Consider the following 21255-nt stretch of genomic DNA (forward strand, 5'->3'; position numbering starts at 1 on the left):
ACTACAACTCCCAGTAATGCATTGCGGCGGCCCCTGAGCTCCCCGGGCCCCTGAGCAGGGCAGAGAAGCTGTGTGTAGGGTTGCTGCCCGGGGGCAGGTGGGTATGAAGCGGGTCCCCTGTGCCCTCCCCGGGGGTGTCTACTAGTCTCCTCCTACTTCCTGTCCTCCTCACGGCGACAATAAGACGGGCTGCCCTGGCTGCAGGAGGCAGCATGTCTGAGCAAGGTAAAGGGGCCCCACTCAACCCCCCGACCCCCTGTACCTGCCCCCTCCGACCCTCTGTACCTGCCCCCTCCGACCCTCTGTACCTGCCCCCTCCGACCCTCTGTACCTGCCCCCTCCGACCCTCTGTACCTGCCCCCTCCGACCCTCTGTACCTGCCCCAGCGCCGTGCACGATACCCTCTACCTGCCCCCTCCACCCCCTGTACCAGGATCTCCTGCGGGTACCGGTTACCGTGTATATATTCTGGATCCGTTACCCGTTACCGTGTATATACTCTGGATCCGGTACCCGTTACCGTGTATATACTCTGGATCCGGTACCCGTTACCGTGTATATATTCTGGATCCGGTACCCGTTACCGTGTATATACTCTGGATCCGGTACCCGTTACCGTGTATATATTCTGGATCCGGTACCCGTTACCGTGTATATATTCTGGATCCGGTACCCGTTACCGTGTATATATTCTGGATCCGGTACCCGTTACCGTGTATATATTCTGGATCCGGTACCCGTTACCGTGTATATATTCTGGATCCGGTACCCGTTACCGTGTATATATTCTGGATCCGGTACCCGTTACCGTGTATATATTCTGGATCCGGTACCCGTTACCGTGTATATATTCTGGATCCGGTACCCGTTACCGTGTATATATTCTGGATCCGGTACCCGTTACCGTGTATATATTCTGGATCCGGTACCCGTTACCGTGTATATATTCTGGATCCGGTACCCGTTACCGTGTATATATTCTGGATCCGGTACCCGTTACCGTGTATATATTCTGGATCCGGTACCCGTTACCGTGTATATATTCTGGATCCGGTACCCGTTACCGTGTATATATTCTGGATCCGGTACCCGTTACCGTGTATATATTCTGGATCCGGTACCCGTTACCGTGTATATATTGTGGATCCGGTACCCGTAAGGCTTACCGCGTATACATTCACCTCTTCTTTCCCCCGTTACGTGGTCGTTGTTGGTCCTCTTGCCCCCGTTACGTGGTTATTGTTGGTCCTCTTGCCCCCGTTACGTGGTTGTTGTTGGTCCTCTTGCCCCCGTTACGTGGTCGTTGTTGGTCCTCTTGCCCCCGTTACGTGGTTATTGTTGGTCCTCTTGCCCCCGTTACGTGGTCGTTGTTGGTCCTCTTGCCCCCGTTACGTGGTTATTGTTGGTCCTCTTGCCCCCGTTACGTGGTTATTGTTGTGCCGCTCACGCCGTCCCGTTGCCCGCGCAGGTACATGATGCCTCGGTGCCGGGCTCCCGGCTGCAGAAATGGTTGTGGGATTCCGGACGCGTCGGTCACGTTCCACGCCTTTCCGGACGTGGCGGAGGCAGCCGAGCGCTGGGCGGCCCTCTGCGGACTGTCGGGCCGGGATCTTACGCACCTGGCTGAGGACGCGGCGCGCGGTGACGCCGGGAAGCCCCACCTCTGCTCCCTGCACTTCCAGAGCGACGCGTTCGAGACCAACGAGGGGAGAGCGGAGCGCACGCTGCGCCGGGGAGCGGAGCCCTCACTCTGCCTGAGTGCGCCCTCCACTCGCCACGATGAGAAGGTGAGAGGAAAGAGAAATGCAAACTGCTATGGGGAGGGCAGGGGCTCTGCGCTGAGGGCCGGGGTGCCGGGCTCTGCACTGAGGGCCGGGGTGCCGGGCTCTGTGCTGAGGGCCGGGCTCTGCGCTCAGGGCCGGGGTGCCGGGCTCGGCGCTCAGGGCCGGGGTGCCGGGCTCTGCGCTCAGGGCCGGGGTCAGTGTGCGGCCCCCGGATCCTCCGCCCCTCCGGGGGTAATTAATCGGGGGGTCTGTGGCATTTAGACGGGTCACCCGGTTTTTGGGGGGCGTTTGGTGACGTCGATGTCTTGCTTGTCTCTGCAGGAAGAAACTCCAGACCGTCGGCATCCTTCCCGCTCGCCATCCGCCACGTGCTGCTCCTGCGCGTCACGCTGCGTCACGCAGACCGTGCTCCACGGCTTCCACCGGAATCAGGTGAGGAGGGGAGCGGCGTTACTGCAGACCCAAGAGCTGACGCTTACTGCCCCGTGCGTCCTGTCTCCATGGAGATTGCACGGCTTTTTGAATCATTCATCCGTGTTCAGCCAGAATGTATGTGATTGGTCAGCACGCCGCAGAGCTTGGACAGGAAGTGTACGTACGAATGCTTCCTGTCCCGGGGGAGGAGTCAAATGGGACGGGGCTGCGACCTCATATAACCCACGTATATGTATCTATAGTGTGTGATAAATGCCCCCTTATGTGCCGGTTCAGGCAGCCTTTACTGGGTGGGGGAGGGAGATATCTTTAGGACAGGATAATGCTGGCTCTGCCACAGGCTGCCTCCCCTCCCGGCTGCCTCCCCTCCCGGCCTCCTTCAGGTAAAATTGTGAGAAGTGAATGACGAGAAGTTTCTGTTTATCCGTCAGATCGTTCTCAATTTCCGCGAGCAGAACGGCCGGCTGATGTTTGATACGGTCCAGTGTGTGACGCCTTCCTGCCCCCAGCGTGCCGAGTCCTACCCCGGTGCCCAGCATTCAGCCCAGCGGGCCGAGTCCTGCCCCGGTGCCCAGCATCCAGCCCAGCGTGCCGAGTCCTGCCCCGGTGCCCAGCATCCAGCCCAGTTTGTGAAGCATTCCTGCCCCCAGCGGGCCGAGTCCTGCCCCCAGCGGGCCGGGTCCTGCCCCCAGCGGGCCGGGTCCTGCCCCCAGCGGGCCGAGTCCTGCCCCCAGCGGGCCGGGTCCTGCCCCGGTGCCCAGCATCCAACCCAACATGCCGAGTCCTGCCCCGGCTCCCAGCATCCAGCCCAGTGTGTGACGCCTTCCTGCTCCCAGCATGCCGAGTCCTGCCCCGGTGCCCATCATCAAGCCCAGTGTGTGACGCCTTCCTGCCCCCAGCGGGCCGAGTCCTGCCGCGGCGCCCAGCATGCAGGGTCCTGTCGGGGTTCCCGGCACCCAGCCCAGGGTGGAGGCTCCTGCCTCGTGTCCCAGCAGGTGAGATGCGCGGAGTTAACCATATGCTGTCTGTGCAGGAGCTGCGGATAGTGGGACACGTATTGGCAGGAACAGTGTGGCAGAGAAGTCACACGGGGGGCCGGGAGAGGACAGGGGGGTCTTGTGGGTGTTCCGGGATGAACGGATGGATCTTGGTGTATTCTACGCGCCAACCATCGGATACCCAATGTTTGATTTCCTTCCAGATTGTCCTCGTCTTCCTGGAGCCCCCGAATGAGTTACCCGGGACAGACCCCCCCAGACTGCCTCAGGAACCCCCCCTCCGCGTGACGAGCAGCACCCAGACCGAAATAACGGGGAGGCCGGCCATGTTCACTGATCCACAGCCCCGCTGGGTCAGACACAACAGCCCCCCGGCCACGCGTCAGGAGCCCCCCAGGACTCTGAGCTCCAACTCCCCGTCAGAGGTAACGGCCGCCGAGAGGGGGCTTTAAATAAACGCTTTAATAAAGAGAAGCCAGCTGTCTAATGTCTGGGTATAGCGCCATCATATTCCGCAGCGCTGTACAGCGCATATCATGTCTCCATATGGATATCGGAATCGTTATCTGATTCGTAGCACGGAGGTGGGATCGGCCCCTTTTTGCTGGGCTGCAGTTTTTTCCGAGGTGTGGGGGTGACGTGGCTGATGTGTATGGGGTGTAACGTGGGTGACGTATGGTGGGTGATGTGGCTGATGTATGGTTGGTGTCGGAGGTATGGTGTGTAATGTGGGCGACGTGGCTGATGTATGGGGTGTAACGTGGCTGATCTATGGTGGGTGACGTGGCTGATGTATGGTGGGTGCCGGAGGTATGGGGTGTGAGGTGGCTGATGTATGGGGTGTAACGTGGGTGACGTGGCTGATGTATGGTGGGTGACGTGGCTGATGTATGGTGGGTGACGGAGGTATGGGGTGTAACGTGGCTGATGTATGGTTGGTGTCGGAGGTATGGTGTATAACGTGGCTGATGTATGGTGGGTGACGTGGCTGCCGGAGGTATGTAGGTCTGTAACACCCGTTCGTTTCTTGCAGTACGTCACAGACCTGCTGGGGCAGCACAAACCTTCACCCCGTGAGACTTTACCCAGTCCCTACCCAGCCTGTGCCCCCCACGGACCCTGCAGCCGCTCCCAGCCTTTCATCAAACAGGTACCAGATCCGTGGGACTTCAGGGGTAGATGCAGATACGCCGCCACGTTCCCCATATCCTCCGCTGTATGCACGAAATAAACCCAAGTAATGGCACGTGCACAGGAACATCAGCCACGTGTGTATCATACACACACATTCATACACACACACTCTGTATATACACACACATTCACGTACACACACTGTATATACACACATATTCACACACACACTGTATATACACACACATTCACGCACACACACACTGTATATACACACATTCATGCACACACACTGTATATACACACATTCATACACACACACACTGTATATACACGCACACACTGTATATACACACACATTCACACACACTGTATATACACACATTCACGCACACACTGTATATACACACACATTCACACACACACACACACACATTCACGCACACACTGTATATACACACACATTCACACATACTAATTGGATTCATGGAAGGTTCTTATAGAAGGTTCCCTCCTTCTTCTCCTCGTTCTTTCCCCCCTCCCCCTCCTCCTCCTCGTTCTCCGTCTCCGTTTCCTTCTTTCCTCGCAGATAGTCCTTAATTTCCTGGAGGGGCAGAATAAGCTGCCTCCGTCTGGTGTCTCGAGCCCCGAGACTCCCCGAGACCGATCACCCCCAGAGAGCTCCTGCTGCCGGTCCAGAGACCCCCAGGTGGGACGTGTGTGTGAGATGCGCGTTATGGAGCCACGTTTGATGGTTTGCTGCCCCGTGGCCCCCTGTGAATGATCTGAGCCCTGGAAGCAGTCACTTTTTAACCCTCGATGTCATGATTTTATTTACAGGCCAGCGATGAACGTTTACAGGAGAGACTCAGGAAACCCGCAGGAGCAAAAACCCTGCTGCGCCACCCAGAGAGCCCCCCGGGGCGTCACGGCACTCGGCCTCCTGAGACGGCCCCCCTGACGCCGATAAGCCAGGTACGTATCTGGAGCCGACGTCGCTTCTGGGCTTCCTCGTCGGTGAGACGTCGGCGGCTTTATTATGTAACCGAAAAAAATTCTCACAAAGAACCCGGCCCAAAAACAGCGAAACGCGGAGGATTCTTCCGAGTCCTTAAGATGCGAAAGGCGTCAGACTTCTGGTGGTCAGCCGGCGCTGCTGTCTCCTCTCGGGCCCGGCGACTGCACGTTAATTACTCTTTTGCAGGAAGATGTCGGGTCTCTGGTGCCAAAAATCGCTGCCGTTCCTCCTGTCTCAGAGCCCCAGCCGTCCAGCAGTGGCCCCCGCGCGCCTCCGGATCTCGGGGTAACTGTCCTTATCAGGTTCTAAATATTTCCACCGTATTAGACTGTTGGAAACCATCACTTAGAGCTAAGGGGTTTCTGCTGGGAGGCTGTTCCACTTATCTACCACCCTCTCCCATCCCATCTCCGGCTCTGACCCCCTAGTGTTAGATTCCGGTCTCTCATTGAACCCCCTGCTCGTGGCCCGCGGTAAATCACATGACAGGTTCCATTACCACGTGGGTCCCTTCAGAGGGGCAGTTAATCCTGAATGGAGTGACTTTGTGCCCCCTCCCCGGAGTTATTTGCCCCGTTCCTCCCCAGGGCCTGCTGATGTTTGAGGACATCGCGGTGTATTTCTCTGAGGACGAGTGGCGCATGTTGGACGGCAGTCAGAAGGCTCTGTACCGGGAGGTGATGATGGACGGTTACCGGACGCTGCTCTCTCTGGGTACGGCACGCGGGCGAGGCAGGGGGGTCCCTCTGTAATGCCCCCCTGTAGGTGTTAGCGTGTATGCAGGGGGGGCAGTTACTGTCTGGGGTATGTGGTTTATTCTAATGCTGCCCCTCCGAACCCCAGGACTCTCGCTGGAGAAGCCTGATCTGGTCTCGCGCATCGAGCGGGGGCAGCTGGACCTCTGGGAAAACGCGGCCCCTCCAGGTGAGATCGGTTATTCATCGCGCGATGGGCTGAGGGCCCCGCAAATCACCCGGCCCTCTGCGGGCAGCGCGGTCCTAGGGGTAACCTGCTGTGTTCTGCCCCAGGGGAGGATCGCTGGTGCTCCTTAGACGCGGATACAGAGCGGAGTCGTTTTGTGATTGGAGAAGACGAGCAGAAGCCTCTCTGCGTAACAGACAGAGGTAAGGGGCCCTGCGTGACCGTGGGTGTGGTCTCCGGGCATGGTCGCCGGGCGTGGTCATCAGGCGTGGGTGTGATCGCCGGGCGTGGGTGTGGTCACTGATCTCTTCTGCATGCTGAGCCCCCCCCATCCTGGGAATCAGACCAATTGTTTTCTTAATGTGTTATTTGCATGATTTCTGAATTCCTGTGTGTGCTCCTGCAAGTGAGGGTGGTAGATAAGTGGAACAGCCTCCCAGCAGAAGTGGTAGAGGGTAATACAGTGAGGGTATTAAACATGCATGGGATAGACAGTTGGCTCATGAATCTAAGACGAGACCAACGTCTGATTAAGGAGTGGGCTGTAGGTTTGTAGAAAGATCTCTCGCCGAGTCCTGCTTTTTGGGTTGGGGCGGAGATGCCGTATTTTAGGTGAAATTTCCTGTATTTGAGTATTTTTTCTCTGTGATGTCACTTTCTCCGGAAGTCTCTGCAGAGAGGAACAGCCACCTCGGTGCCTTGATGAAGCTGGTGAATGAGATTCCAGGATTCCTGCTGGGCGGCTCGGTCACCGACGGGATCTCCTCCCCAGGAGCCAATCCGGTGGATCCCGAGTTTTCTGAAAGTAAAGGCTCTTTTATCAAACCTGCCCCACGGTTATACCCCCGTACAGCGCGTCCTGCCCCGTATAATATATACCCCCCCCCCGTACAGTGCTATCTGCCTCGTATCATATATATATCCCCCCCCCGTACAGTGCGACTTCCCCCGTATAATATATACCCCCCCCAGGGGCGTAACTAGAAACCTCAGGGCCCCGGTGCGAGAATCTGTTAAGGCCCCCCCTCCCCAACCCATCTATCCCTTTCTCACGATCTACCCTCTCCCTCCCTACCCCCCCTTCTCACGATCTAACCTCTCCCTCCCTACCCCCCCTTCTCACGATCTACCCTCTCCCTACCCCCCCTTCTCACGATCTACCCTCTCCCTCCCTACCCCCCCTTCTCACGATCTACCCACTCCCTCCCTACCCCCCTTTGTAGGTCACTTACCGTCAACTCCTGTGTTGGGAACGTGAGGCTTTTGCGTCGGCACCCGAGACAAACGCCTCACGCTCCCAACACTGCACTCTGGGCAGCGCTGAGGCAGGCGGGGGTGGCGGCAGCGGCGGGGAGCAGAGGAGTCCTGGATTTCTGTCAGTCAGTGGGGCCCAAGAGGTGCCGAGCGGTCGTTTTCAGCAACCGCTCGGCACCCCTTGGGCCCCCCTAACTGGCAGAACTTCAGGGCCCGGTCGCAGTCGCGACCCCTGCGACCCAGTAGTTCCGCCAGTGCCCCCCCATACAGTGCGACCTGCCCCGTATAATATATACCCCCCCCGTACAGTGCGACCTGCCCCGTATAATATATATCGCCGGGTTAATCCTCGTGTCGGGGGTAATCTGTCTCTTCTGTAATCTTGTCTCAGTTAAAAGCGAGGATCGATCCCCCGTCTGCTCGCCGTCACCCGCTTGTCTTCGGCATCTGAGAGAGACGCCGAGTGTGGATCCTTCCAGCCCGAGGAGCTCCGGGGAGACGGAGCGGCGTCCCCGAAAAGCCGAGGATGATAAAGCAGGCAGGTCCCGTGGGGGGCCCAATGGGTCGGGGGTCGCAGATCGCTGTAACCTCCTGGGACTCGCTTTAACGAGCGGGGAGAGCGCAGGATTAACATGGAGAGGGCAGGCCGCGGAGAACTGTGCGAGTGAAGAGTTTTACTCGGTACCTGGAACAGCCACGGGAGGACTCATTCATGCTCACACACTTACACATACACACATGCTTACTCATTCATGCTCACACACACTTGGTCTTGAAGATGATAAATTGGGAAGTTCCTCAAGCATTTCAAATGGACCAGGTCAATTAATTTGATCTGACATCTCTAGAGTCTTAAAGCAGCCTCCCAGCAGAGGTGGTAGAGGGTAATACAGTGAGGGGATTAAACATGCATGGGATAGACATACGGCTCCTGAATCTAAGACGAGACCAACGGCTGATTACGGTTTGGATCGTTCCCGCGGCTGTAAATATAGGCAGACCAGACGGGCCGGGCTACTTTTATCTGCCGGGGGGGCTCATTTTCTCTGTTCTTCCAGCAGAGGTCGCTATAGATGCCGCCTTCACACAAATGATTCCGTCCAATAGCAGCTGGGGTCTGTCCTTCGGGGACCCGATCCCCAGGCGCAGAGACCTAGAACCGAGCGTTAAAGGTAACGTAACCGGCGTGACCCCGGGGCAGATGTCTTCTCTCTCTCTTCTTACGTTTTTCTCTTTAAACATTGTGGCCCCCAAGAGCCCACGTTAGCAGGAAGCCGCGTTTAAGGTCCCTAGCGGTTCGTAGGCTGAAGGTGGCTCTTCTTGTGTTTCGCAGAGGAGTCCCCACCTTGCAGTCCCAACCCGCGGCTCGGACCCCCTCGCGTTCCATCAAAAACTTCACACCATCCATGTTCCGAGGAGACCGCCGAGGACGTCGGCACGAGACGCTCACCTGAAGGTACCGGCAGCTTAAATGCCGCAGATCTCCGAGACCTCGGTGACCTGTCCCGCTCCTTACCCTCCGACAAACTTTATCCTGCAGGGAGCGCGAGTCCCCGACGGCCGGCGAACCTCCCCGACAGCCAATGGAGGGGCTACAAGAAAGTGAAGATTAAACAAGGTTGGTAACCACGGGAACCGCCATGTTCTTTCTAGACCGTTTCTCGCTTTATTCGCGGGTGGGGGTTATTTATCAGGGAGGGGTGTTTGCCCCCAGGTGTCAGTAACTTGTTACCCCTCTTGAGTTACTTTGTATTGAGGTGACCCCGGGATGATAGGGATTGTAGTCTTTGGCTGCCGGTGGCTCCAGCACCGCGGATCGGCCCCTTAATCCCCCTTCATTCCTCATTACAGAGGAGTCCGGAGGGGACTGCAGCTTCCCTGCGGCGTCCACCAGACCAGCAGCACCGCCAGCATCTCTCCTGCACCAAGACAAGGATACCCGGAGACCCGGAGCGTCGCCTCGGCCGCCCCCCGCGGACAGTAAGATCGTTACCCTTCGGGGGGCCTCGGGGGCAATTATCCGAACCTCTCTCTCCTTACGTTTTTCTCGCGTTTATTGGCTGTTGGCCTCGCTGGGTTGCCCCGGGAATCCTCCGCTCGCTGCAGACTCGGGAGAACTGGGACTCCGTGGGGAGGTGCTGAGTCCAGTTGCCCCGCACCAGGGTAATTTCTGCTTGGTATTTATATCGGGGTATTTATTCCTCCCCAGACACGCTGCTGGGAAACTCTCATCTGCACGGCTTGGTGAACTGTTTGAAAGAGATTTCAGCAGGCAGACCGCATCCTTACAGCGGCTCCTCTGCGCATGCGCGATGGGGCGCGGAGACAAGCAACATCTGTACAGGTGAGACGCGTCTCCCGGGCCGTGGCAGAGGAACCCCCCGTGGGATCCCAACATAACGTATTCCTGTTTAACCCCTTAAGGACAACGGGCGGTCCCTAAACCCATTGAAAACATGCATGCATTTTGAGCCCGTACATGTACGGGCTTTGTCATTAAGGGGTTAATTCACTTTTCACGGTTTGTAGATGATGCTGTCCGAGGGGCCGCAGTCTCCCATCCGTGTGAATCCTCTCAGCCTCGGCCCAACCCTTTCGCTGCAGCCGTCACCAATGGCGCTTCCCGACTAAACTGCGCGGAGCGTAGGACGCCAGAGACCTGGAACCCGCCCCCCGGCAGAAATGGTAAGTAGTCCTATCTCCCTGGCCCTCGGGGCCGTGCGTGGAGTTGCTCGGCCGGCAGGCTTAGATGCCCCTGCTTGTCGTGCAGATTTCCGGCGGTGCGGCTCGCTGCTCTCTGGGACGGGGAAGCGTTTCGGTAACGCGCATGGAGCCGACGGGTCCCAAGGGGCCGAGGAGACGCGGAGAGCGGATCAGGGAACGAAAAGGCCACGTTCTGACGGTAAGGGGGGGTAGGCGGGTGATGTACAGACCCCGGCCGGGGCATTTACCAACATCGGCACTTATCGGGGGAGGGGGCCGTTTCTTTATCGGGGTAATGGATACGGTGAGCATTCATCACCATGTAACTCCCGGAGGTTGTGGCCCCTGAAACACATTTAGTGTGGGGGGGGGGGTATTTATTTAACCCCATCAGGCTGCACTGGGCTTATAGGTAACGGGCCACGTTTTCGCATGTTACAGATTCACCGCGTCCCCCCGGCACGGTGAATAACGGGAAGAGGGTACTTCTGGAAGCCGCCAGCCCGTCCCACCGTGCCACCAGCAGCTCTCCTGGGCTCCGTGACGTGTGGCGCCCCCCGGAGGAGTCGGCGAAACCCACCAGCGATGGTATTTAGTTTGCGGTCAGAGGTTACGGGGATCCGTGCGCCGCCGACCGGTCCTGGTCTCCTAATTCATTGTTTTTGCAGAGAACCCGTCTGGAAAGTCACATTCGATGAGTGTGGGGGGTCTGGTGAAGAAGATCCCCTCTTACAGGAACAACCCCCCTGCCACGTCTCCGTGCGACTCCACCGGGGGCACCGCGGCCACGCCGAGTCCGATCGGCACAGAGATGGACCTCCGCAGAACCTCCGACCAAGGTCAGTTCCCCCCAGACGTCTCTCGGTGAATGAGGTTGCTCTTCGGGGGTCCTCGGTATGAAAATAAAGTCTTCCCGGTTTTCTGTCCAGGGGCCAGCGCGGGAATAAAGACCAAAGATATCAAAGTGGAGGTAAAGGAGGAGAGGAGTCCGTCGCCACCGACGTCCATCCGGTGGGCACAGCCTGACGGCCCCAGAGGTGAGCGAGGAATCCTCTTTGGCTCCTCGTGGGAGGAACCTCAGGATTAAGGGCTCGTCTGATAATGTAGGGATGTTTTGTGCCCCTCCTGAGACGTTTCTGACCCCAACGCACCTCCGCTTCAGGTCCTTCTGCCACCAACATCCATCTCACTGGTCTCATGAGGCTCATGGAGGAGATCCCAAGGTCAGATTCCAGCTCCAGGGCCATGTACCGGATCGCCGTGGGCCACGCGGAGGCCAGGGGCCCCGAACGGACCAACCACTCACCTTATCTTAACGGTGAGCGATGATGAAACGAGTCTCCCCATCGGTTACAGGGTCTGTCTATCAACCAGCTTCAAGCAGCGGCCCTCAAACCTTCCGCAGTGCACGGAAAACGTGTCTCGGCTGTGTCTGTCGTGGCTGGTACTGGAAGGGTTAACCCTGTAACTCGGGGTCCCCGATATTTAGGGAATATTTAATTGCAGGTCGTGCACAAAGCAGGATTCCGGGGGCTGTTTAGTCGCATCTGTTTCTCTGACTGGGGTTTCAGCCAGTAAGGGGTTAATATCAGCCAGTAAAGGGTTAAAGCCGCCAGCGCAGGGTGGTCACTGAGCCGTACCCCCTTCTTCCAGATGACGGCCATTTCCGCCCGGAGTCCAGCGATAACACGGCCGCGTCGGTGGACTCTGTCTTCAGCGATGACACCAGTTGGTCCTCGGAGAACGGTAACGTAGTCCAGCGGGGGGAGGGGTAACATGCGATGTACCCCCGACTGTGCCCGCTTTTACCCCACCACCTGATCATAATGCCCTCCGTCAGCCTGACCCCCTAGTTAATGGCGCCTTTAATACCCTCCGTCAGGGCTCGACAAATCCCAGGCGCCAGGTCGCCATGGCGACAGAGAATTTTGTCCTGGCGCCTAGGTTTTGTCAGCCTCTTACATCCAGAAAAAATTGTGGATGTGAGAGGCTGAGTCACCACACGGGAGTCTGGGCAGACAGCACAGCCGCACAGAGCCCGCCCCCGAGCCTGAGATCACTCCCACGGAGTGAGCCTGTAGGCTGCAAACGCGGTTGCTGCAAAACCAGCAATCGTGTTTTCAGCTGCCACAGGGAGCTTCAGGGAAGGGGGTTGTGTGTTGATTGGGTCCCCACACAAGTGTGGTTACCTGACCCAACACCCCCCAGCTGCCTGATCGCTCCATGAGAGCGACAGTGCAGCGTTAACCCCTTCAATGCCACAATTGTGTATGACACATTCGTGGCATTGCAGGGGTTAACATTTGTCCACAAGCTTGTGGGGACTAAATATCAGTCAATGCTGTGCTCCAATGGGACATCAGCATTGAAAGAGTTAAAAAAATAATAATAATAATAATAATTAAAAAAAAACCAGCACTGACCTGAAAGTCCAGGGTGCTTCCAGGTCAAACGCCGTGAGTTTAGTAAGTGGGCTGGTGATGATCGGATCCCTCCTGACCAACTGTTGGTTTAAAAAAATCCTGGCTCCTAACTTTTTTACCTGGCGCCGAGATTCACAACAAATTTGTCAAGCCCTGCCCTCCGTGGTTCAAGGGTTTATAATTGGGAGGCAGGTCGCTTGTGATTTGCCCTGTGTCTATCAATTTACCCGGAATGCCCCCGAGACTGCCATGAGTAGGCAGTTATAAATACCCCCAAGATGCCGAAAGTACCCCCCCATACATAAATAACCGCGGGAGGTCTCACGCGTCTGCTCCCCGGCAGATCCCTCGTACTCCGCGCTGGACGGGCTGCAGAAGGTTGTGAGCGAGTTCGTGGAGCTCGGGTCGGTCAGTCCCCTCGTGGCGGTCGGCGCTCCTCCGGTCACCGGCCCCGCCCAGGAGGAGAGCGGACACCGGAAGAGCAAAGACCTCGCTGGTGAGGACCCCCGCGGCTGGAGCGGGAGGGGCGGAGATCTTTTCTTGTGTTTTTTGGCATTTATCGCGTTTATTTCCAGCGTTTTCTCTTCCCGCAGGGCGCTCCCCGCGAATCGGCGATAAAGAGAGGGGGTCTGCGAGGGACCCCGCGGTGACCGGGCGCACCGGCTGCGCTGCCGAGGACGGTGAGATGGGGGGGTTGGGGGTGTCGGGGGCCCCCTGTCTGTGAGTCTCGATGGGTCCTGATCCTCTTTATCGTTTGCAGGAAAAGCCTCGTATGCAGCGCTCTGCGGTTTGGAAAAGGTGGTCCACGGATTCTCAGAGCAGGAATGCGTCAGCCCACTCTCAGCCGTCAGGAGGCCCAGCGTGCAAGAAAACCCGGCCAGGCGGCACGCGGATCCGGATGACGGCGGTAAGACGGGGCACGTTGGCGCCTGAGGTTAAGAAAAGCTTTTGCGTTAAGAAACTTGCCCGTAGAGCTTACAGTCTCTGGATAAACACTAACGAGAACGTGGTCTCTCTCAGCCGGCCCGACGTACTCTGCCCTCGGCGGCCTGCAGAAGGTGCTGAACGGCTTCTCCGAGATCGGCTGCATCAGCCCGTTCTCTGCGGTCAGCGCCACGGCCGGCGACGGAGCATCGGAGGCGAGGAGGAGGAACGAGGCGGCGCCGGGTGAGGACCCTCCAAACCCACCTCCCCGTTCTGAGGGCACGGACCATGGCGGCCATTCATCCCCACCTCCTTCCACCGGCCTCCCTCACTCACTGAGTGTCCCGTCCTCCCCCCTCACTCACTGAGTGTCGGCCCCCCTCACTCACTGAGTGTCCCGGCCTCCCCCCCTCACTCACTGAGTGTCCCCTCTTCTCCCCCTCACTCACTGAGTGTCCCCTCTTCTCCCTTCCCACTTCACTCATTTCAGTCTGAGTTTCCCCTCCTCCCTAACACTCAAGTCTTGGGTGTCTTCTCCTCCCGTTGTGCAGCCGACTCCTCGTACTCCGCGCTCACAGAACTCCAGAAGGTGCTGAGTGGGGTCCCGGACTCTGGATGCGCGAGTCTCCTGCCAACCGCCACTAACCCTCCGAGTGACGGCGATCCGGATGCCAGGGGGAAAAGGAAGCGTGAGCCCAGCGTGGAGGGTGAGGAGTCACTTCATGGCGACACGTTTCGCACACGCGTGTGAGTGTTTATGACCGGCGTGATTTCGATCTTTGTGTTTTCTCCGTGGGTTTTCCAGCCAAGTCGGACATCGGAGGCGCCTCTGAGCCTCGTGGTGGGACGGTGGTCTTGGGGCCCCGTGGCCCCTGCATTGATCTGACGCAGGAGGAGCCGATCTGCCTTAAAACCAGCACTCCGACCGTGGACCGGCAGCCGAGGCTCAGGCCCAGGGAAGGTAACCCCGTGCGCCCTAGGGCCATATCTGCTTAGCAGTGTTAGACACATATGTTTCTCCCCGGCGCTGTGTTAAAGCTGTGACGTCTCCACGCAGCCACGCGGCCCCCCGCCATCCAGACCACCAGCAGCAGCAGATGCATAGATCTGACCACGGAGGAGCCGCAGGCCGGGCCCAAAGCCTTCAACGCAGAGCTCAGCGACGGGAAGCTGCCACGCTGCGGTGAGAGAAGAGCCCCGCGTCCCCCGCTCCGCAAATAAATCACGCTTACTGCATGAGCTCCCCCGGCCCGTGTTATCAGTCGGGGTCTCCTGGCCGCGCTTGGTGGTCTCTAGTTAATGCTTCTCTGGCGGCCGTGGCCCCGTGCCGTGTTTGTGCGCCGCTGGTGACCTCTCCTTGTTTCAATGTGTCCTGAATCCACAGGAAGTCCCAGGAAACAGCCTCAGAGTCTCAGACCATCCGCAGAGCCGGCCCGGGGGGCCAAAGGAAGCACAGAGCGGCCGGCGGACCCCAGCGTGGCCGCACCGGAGAACCCGAAAAGAGGTGAGATAAACGAGGGCCCTTTACAATCGTCAGCCGGTACCCTGTCTGTGCCGTGTCTCTCTCTGGCGTATGTGTGCGATATATCTTCCGTGTGAGTCAGCGTGTCCGTGGAGTGTGGACTCCGTGGAGTGTGGACTCATGCTATCAAACCTCATTTCCAGGCGTTCCAGCCGTGAACGAACATCTGAGCGGCTTGGAGAAGCTCCTGAAGGACGTGCCGACCTTTACCGCCCCAAACACTGGGGGATACGGCCAGAGCGCCACCCGGTGGTTTAAAAGCACATCCCCTCACGGTAACGATGATGTCATAAGGCAAAGAACCTCGTGACGTCTGTGATTCGGGGAGAAAATAAATTCAGCCCGAGACATTAAACTTAATTAACCCCAAAATCTCCGCATCGCATGCTGCGGACGGGAGGGAGGTTTCTAGCGTGTCGCTTCCTGTTTTAAGGTTTCGGAAACTCAGAGAGACCTAGAACTTTCTGACAGATCGGCCCCATCCAGCCCCCGTCTAGTCTCCCGTTTCTCCTGCTGTAAAGCCTCAAACCTTAATCAGTCGTTGGTCTCGTCTTAGAGTCAGGAGCCGTATGTCTATCCCATGCATGTTTAATCCCCTCACTTTATTACCCTCTACCACTTCTGCTGGGAGGCTGCTCCACTTATATACCACCCTCTCGGTTAAGTAAAACATGTTTGTCTTGAAGCCTCGTTTCTTCATGTGCAAAACATGGAGATTAACCCCTTAAGGACCGATGACTTGCCTGGCACGGCATAGCATTAAACAAGCTTAGAAAACAATCTACGATCCCTCCTGGGATTTAAAAGCTCCGGCTGCGCGGCTGGATCCATCTCCCTGTCGAGACGAACCGCTTTTATTCTCATTCCACAGAAACTTGACGAGGCGCAAAGAAGAAAAGGACGAGGGGAAGACGTCGGATTTCTTGGCTGCAGTAAAACTTATTTTTGGAGGCACAGAGCTCGGGGAGACATCCCGCAACAAGCGAGACCGATGTGACCGTGAGACCGCTGTGACCGCGAGAGCGAACCGAGACAGGGCTTAAAAAAACTGAATTAAAATTAGAACAAAAAACCTAAAAGCAGCTGATTTGCAACACAAGAGGATTCTACCCCAGCGGGGCAACTCAGGACACGGAGCGGCAGACGGGAGAGGGTGGTCAGAGACTGACCTCGTCAGGCATTAACCGGCTGGACGGCGAGGAGCGGAGCCGAGAGGTTGGTGAATGAAAGCTCCCCGTAGAGAGAGAGCAATAAATCCGTCTCGTTCTGCTCTGTTTCCTGAATGGAGATCTCAAATCTGGAACGGACGGCTTGCATCCTAATGCACCGGGTAACAGCCCCCCCTACGAGCGGGTAACAGCCCCCCCTACCAGCGGGTAACAGCCCCCCCTACCAGCGGGTAACAGCCCCCCCCCTACGAGCGGGTAACAGCCCCCCCTACGAGCGGGTAACAGCCCCCCCTACCAGCGGGTAACAGCCCCCCCTACCAGCGGGTAACAGCCCCCCCCACCAGCGGGTAACAGCCCCCCCCCACCAGTGGGTAACAGCCCCCCCTACCAGCGAGTAACAGCCCCCCCTACCAGCGAGTAACAGCCCCCCCTACCAGCGGGTAACAGCCCCCCCTACTAGCGGGTAACAGCCCCCCCTACCAGCGGGTAACAGCCCCCCCTACCAGCGGGTAACAGCCCCCCCCACCAGCGGGTAACAGCCCCCCCCCACCAGTGGGTAACAGCCCCCCCTACTAGCGGGTAACAGCCCCCCCCCTACGAGCGGGTAACAGCCCCCCCTACGAGCGGGTAACAGCCCCCCTACGAGCGGGTAACAGCCCCCCCTACCAGTGGGTAACAGCCCCCCCTACCAGTGGGTAACAGCCCCCCCTGCGAGCGGGTAACAGCCCCCCCTACCGGCGGGTAACAGCCCCCCCAGGACTGCAGCTTCACTTTCACAGCATGTCCGGTGGCCCCCGGAGCAGAATGAGGTCCAGTTGTGCCGGCGACCTCGGGCTCGGTGAGTTTCAATTTAGAAATTCCCAAAATGAGTAGAGTGAGAAAAAAAGGCCGTTCTTCCCAATTCCTGGATAATTTGCGGAATTAGAGCCACAAAGATCCCCAGCGGGGGGGATTCCAAAACATTCTGACATTTACCTAAAGGGCATTAGAGCCGTTATTACCCCGTTACTGGGTCCAGGCTTCAGTCCCGTCCTCTCTGTTCCTCTGTAGGTGTCTCGGACTCTGACCGCCTCTCTCACGGCAGAGACAGCCGACTCGGTCCACGCCGGCCACGTGACGCTCGCTGCAGTCTTTTCCCACGGAAGGCATCGACTACCTCTGCATCGCTGCACCCTGAGCTCCCTGCATAATGGCTCCTAGTCCTCCCCGGCCCAAAACCCCATAAAGCTCCTCCTTGTATTGATCGATCGGTCACCCTCCTGGCATTGAGGGACTTGCGCCAAGCATTTAGGACAGCTGGCACATTGTTCTTCTATGATCCCGAATGAACGGCGTTTACCGCGGGATCGACGAGTCGTCGGCTGCCGTATCCAGAACCAGAGCCGATTGGTCGGATTTTCTTCTTATGGAAAACCAAATAAAGAGAGGAATTCTGCCGCAGAAAATCTATTTTGGGTAAACGTCGAGTTCTGGTCGTTCTGTACGACGCTTTCATATTAAAGGTGACGTTATTTATGTTTTTTACTTTCGTTACACGAGTAATCTTTTTATATCCCGATTTGCGGATCGAATACGTTTAACGGTCACGTGATTTACGTGGTATTTAATTATGGCCGTTAAATCCAGTTACAAAAGCTCCGCCTACTTTACCCCTTTACCAGCCAATCAGCTCAACTCGTTTTAAAGTTTTATATTTAGTTTTAAAAGTTCATCTAGTGGGAGCTGAGATGGGTGGCAGCCGGTGGCAGAACCAGAATGATCTGCTCCATTTCCCCGCCTCCTCCCGCCCTTACAAAGGCTGTCTGGACCAATCAGCAACAACCAAGTAATTAACAAAAAGGGAAGACTTAACCCTTTCACGGCTGAGGGTTCTCCATGCCCTCGATGTACCCTTGCATGCCCTTGCAAACAAACAACTCACAAAATAGCCCTCGGCTTAGTGAATTGCCCCAAATTTCGATCCCTCGGTCTTTCCCGATTCATTTTATCCCGCAAACCCTTCTGCAGATCGCGGCCCTCGCAACGCTCGTCTGGAGAGTTTATTTTATTTTTTTTAAATGGGATCGATTTAGGCAAAAATCAGATGCACGGATTTAAAACATCAGCCCCGTCTGGTAAGAATCTGGATTTTTATTTATTTTTTTCCTTTAAATAATCTATTTTACATAAACGATCTCCTGGATTCAGGACCCAGACAGTGGCTGCTAAATTTCATCATTTTGAGATTATTCTGTATAATTTGCACATTATATATATATATTATACACACAAACATTTTACGTTTAATCTATTAAAAGTCTAATTTTTGTAAATATATTTTTAATTTCTGCCAAATAATATTTTTTTAACTTAATATTTGAATATTTTTTATTAAATAGTTTTTGGACTAATATTTATTCCATTTATACCACGGCTGGACACGGAGTCGCTGATAAGATTTCATCCGATAAGCTTTTTTTCTAAGAATACGTTTATAACGGGATTATCGGAAACGATCGTGTGACGGATCGTCCTGAGCCCCAGACTGGACACATCCGCCCGTCAGCTCCTTCCCTCTCCCAGTAAGCGGACGCGCTGTGGCTGTCCGAAGAAAGCAGTCCCAGACCAGCACTTCCCTCAATCATGAGACAGAACTTCATGCTTTGAGGTTAAAAACAGAACTCCCTTTATTACAAACACACAGAACTGATATACAATCTCCATTCACTGTGCACCGAACCCAACCCCCAATCCCATCAGCCACATCCCCTCACAAATCCCATCAGCCACATCCCCTCACAAATCCCATCACTCCCATCCCCTCACAAATCCCATCAGCCGCATCCCCTCACAAATCCCATCAGCCACATCCCATCACAAATCCCATCAGCCACATCCCCTCACAAATCCCATCAGCCACATCCCCTCACAAATCCCATCAGCCACATCCCCTCACAAACCCCATCACCCCCATCCCCTCACAAACCCCATCAGCCACATCCCCTCACAAATCCCATCACTCCCATCCCCTCACATCCCCTCACAAATCCCATCACCCCCATCCCCTCACAAATCCCATCACCCCCATCCCCTCACAAATCCCATCAGCCACATCCCCTCACAAATCCCATCACCCCCATCCCCTCACAAATCCCATCAGCCACATCCCATCACAAATCCCATCACCCTCATCCCCTCACAAATCCCATCAGCCACATCCCCTCACAAATCCCATCACCCCCATCCCCTCACAAATCCCATCAGCCACATCCCCTCACAAATCCCATCACTCCCATCCCCTCACAAATCCCATCAGCCACATCCCATCACAAATCCCATCACTCCCATCCCCTCACAAATCCCATCAGCCCCATCCCCTCACAAATCCCATCACTCACATCCCCTCACAAATCCCATCACCCCCATCCCCTCACAAATCCCATCAGCCACATCCCCTCACAAATCCCATCACCCCCATCCCCTCACAAATCCCATCAGCCACATCCCATCACAAATCCCATCACTCACATCCCCTCACAAATCCCATCAGCCACATCCCCTCACAAATCCCATCACCCACATCCCCTCACAAATCCCATCACCCCCATCCCCTCACAAATCCCATCAGCCACATCCCCTCACAAATCCCATCACCCCCATCCCATCACAAATCCCATCAGCCCCATCCCCTCACAAATCCCATCACCCCCATCCCCTCACAAATCCCATCAGCCACATCCCCTCACAAACCCCATCAGCCCCATCCCCTCACAAATCCCATCAGCCACATCCCCTCACAAATCCCATCACTCACATCCCCTCACAAATCCCATCAGCCACATCCCCTCACAAATCCCATCACCCCCATCCCCTCACAAATCCCATCACCCCCATCCCCTCACAAATCCCATCAGCCACATCCCCTCACAAATCCCATCACTCCCATCCCCTCACAAATCCCATCACTCCCATCCCCTCACAAATCCCATCACTCACATCCCCTCACAAACCCCATCGGTATACAGGGGATGTATCAGGTGAGGGGATTAAGGGATACAATGGGTTCCCCCACCTGTGTTATCCCCCCTGTAGTGCGGGGGCCGGCGGGGCAGATAGGGCTGTGCTGGCTGATTAAGAGCCCCAGCCGGGTTACCTGATCGTCTCTTTGAAGGCTGGAGCTGCAGCCGCATTCAAACCGGGTACACATAAATATAATAATAATAATAACAGTGAAGATCAGACAGGGTTCTTCACAGAACGAAGACCCCCTAACCCCAGAGAACGCTCGCCGACTTCTAACCACCTGAATTTAAGCGGATATTGCTTAATTTTAGCATTTTTTTTTATATGGACGGCTCTTCCCTCCTGTATTTAACGGCTGCTGGGAGCAAACGGGGGATAAAAGGACGCTGTACCCTAATCACTCTCAGCCGGCCAAAATCAGAATACACGACAAACGCAAAGAGAGAAGACGCTGAGCTCTTGGAGTCGCTTTATTAAAACGCCGTTATTAGCCATTTATTGGAATCATTTTTAGACTGTGGTGGTTATGACATCAAATGCCGACATCACAAACCGGCTGTTAGAAGAGAAATCGTTTACCTTGTAATAATTTAACGTAACCGTCACCGGACACCTTACGCTATTAACCTCTGCAGCACCCTGGCACATTAGAGGTTAAGCTTTCACACTCTCCATACACTATTAATAGGCAGTCTGGTTTGAGTTTGGTTATTTTGGCAGCCATCTTGGATTCCTACCGGGGGCTGGAGATGGTTCCATCCATCTATGATCGGAGCCAATGATTGGTCAGCCAGCGGGCCCCGCCTGCAGTCTATTCTCACGGTGTGTTCACCAATGCCGGCCGGCGGCTTACAGCGACCTAAAGAGGAGACCACAGAAACGGCTCGAAGACGGCTTTTCACCCGCTCGTGATTAACGACATCCCACTTTGGCGTTAAACTCTTGGGCTTCACACCCGTCGGTGACCC

At 56.2% G+C, this 21255-nt stretch overlaps 1 protein-coding gene and 1 long non-coding RNA gene across 2 annotated transcripts; both read left to right on the top strand.

Moving 5' to 3' along the window:
* KRBA1 (KRAB-A domain containing 1) lies at positions 1–14590 on the top strand. The gene is made up of 32 exons (XM_053466614.1): positions 1–225; positions 1469–1787; positions 2106–2216; positions 2651–3214; positions 3421–3642; positions 4251–4367; positions 4941–5060; positions 5192–5326; positions 5556–5654; positions 5957–6083; positions 6213–6293; positions 6398–6493; positions 6958–7095; positions 7936–8202; positions 8603–8716; positions 8878–9000; positions 9085–9162; positions 9396–9524; positions 9754–9888; positions 10074–10229; positions 10315–10446; positions 10689–10835; positions 10916–11086; positions 11177–11284; positions 11410–11565; positions 11901–11993; positions 13014–13166; positions 13264–13350; positions 13431–13577; positions 13691–13837; positions 14146–14301; positions 14400–14590. The coding sequence occupies exons 2-32, from the start codon at positions 1473–1475 to the stop codon at positions 14588–14590; spliced, it is 4815 nt and encodes a 1604-aa protein (XP_053322589.1). The 5' UTR covers positions 1–225; positions 1469–1472.
* Positions 14591–14677: 87 nt separating this feature from the next.
* Positions 14678–17809, top strand: LOC128496451 (uncharacterized). The gene is made up of 5 exons (XR_008354234.1): positions 14678–14777; positions 14979–15098; positions 15260–15391; positions 15988–16331; positions 17336–17809. It is a non-coding gene; the product is annotated as an uncharacterized LOC128496451 (long non-coding RNA).
* Positions 17810–21255: the final 3446 nt, after the last annotated feature.

Source organism: Spea bombifrons, chromosome 5, assembly GCF_027358695.1.
Source record: "Spea bombifrons isolate aSpeBom1 chromosome 5, aSpeBom1.2.pri, whole genome shotgun sequence".
NCBI lineage: Eukaryota > Metazoa > Chordata > Amphibia > Anura > Pelobatidae > Spea > Spea bombifrons.

Coding starts and splice junctions, on each gene's coding strand:
- KRBA1 (XM_053466614.1), top strand. CDS start 1,473: ATGATGCCTCGGTGCCGGGCTCCCGGCTGCAGAAATGGTTGTGGGATT. Junction 3,643..4,250: donor GCTCCAACTCCCCGTCAGAG/GTAACGGCCGCC, acceptor CGTTTCTTGCAG/TACGTCACAGACCTGCTGGG. Junction 9,163..9,395: donor GAAAGTGAAGATTAAACAAG/GTTGGTAACCAC, acceptor TCCTCATTACAG/AGGAGTCCGGAGGGGACTGC.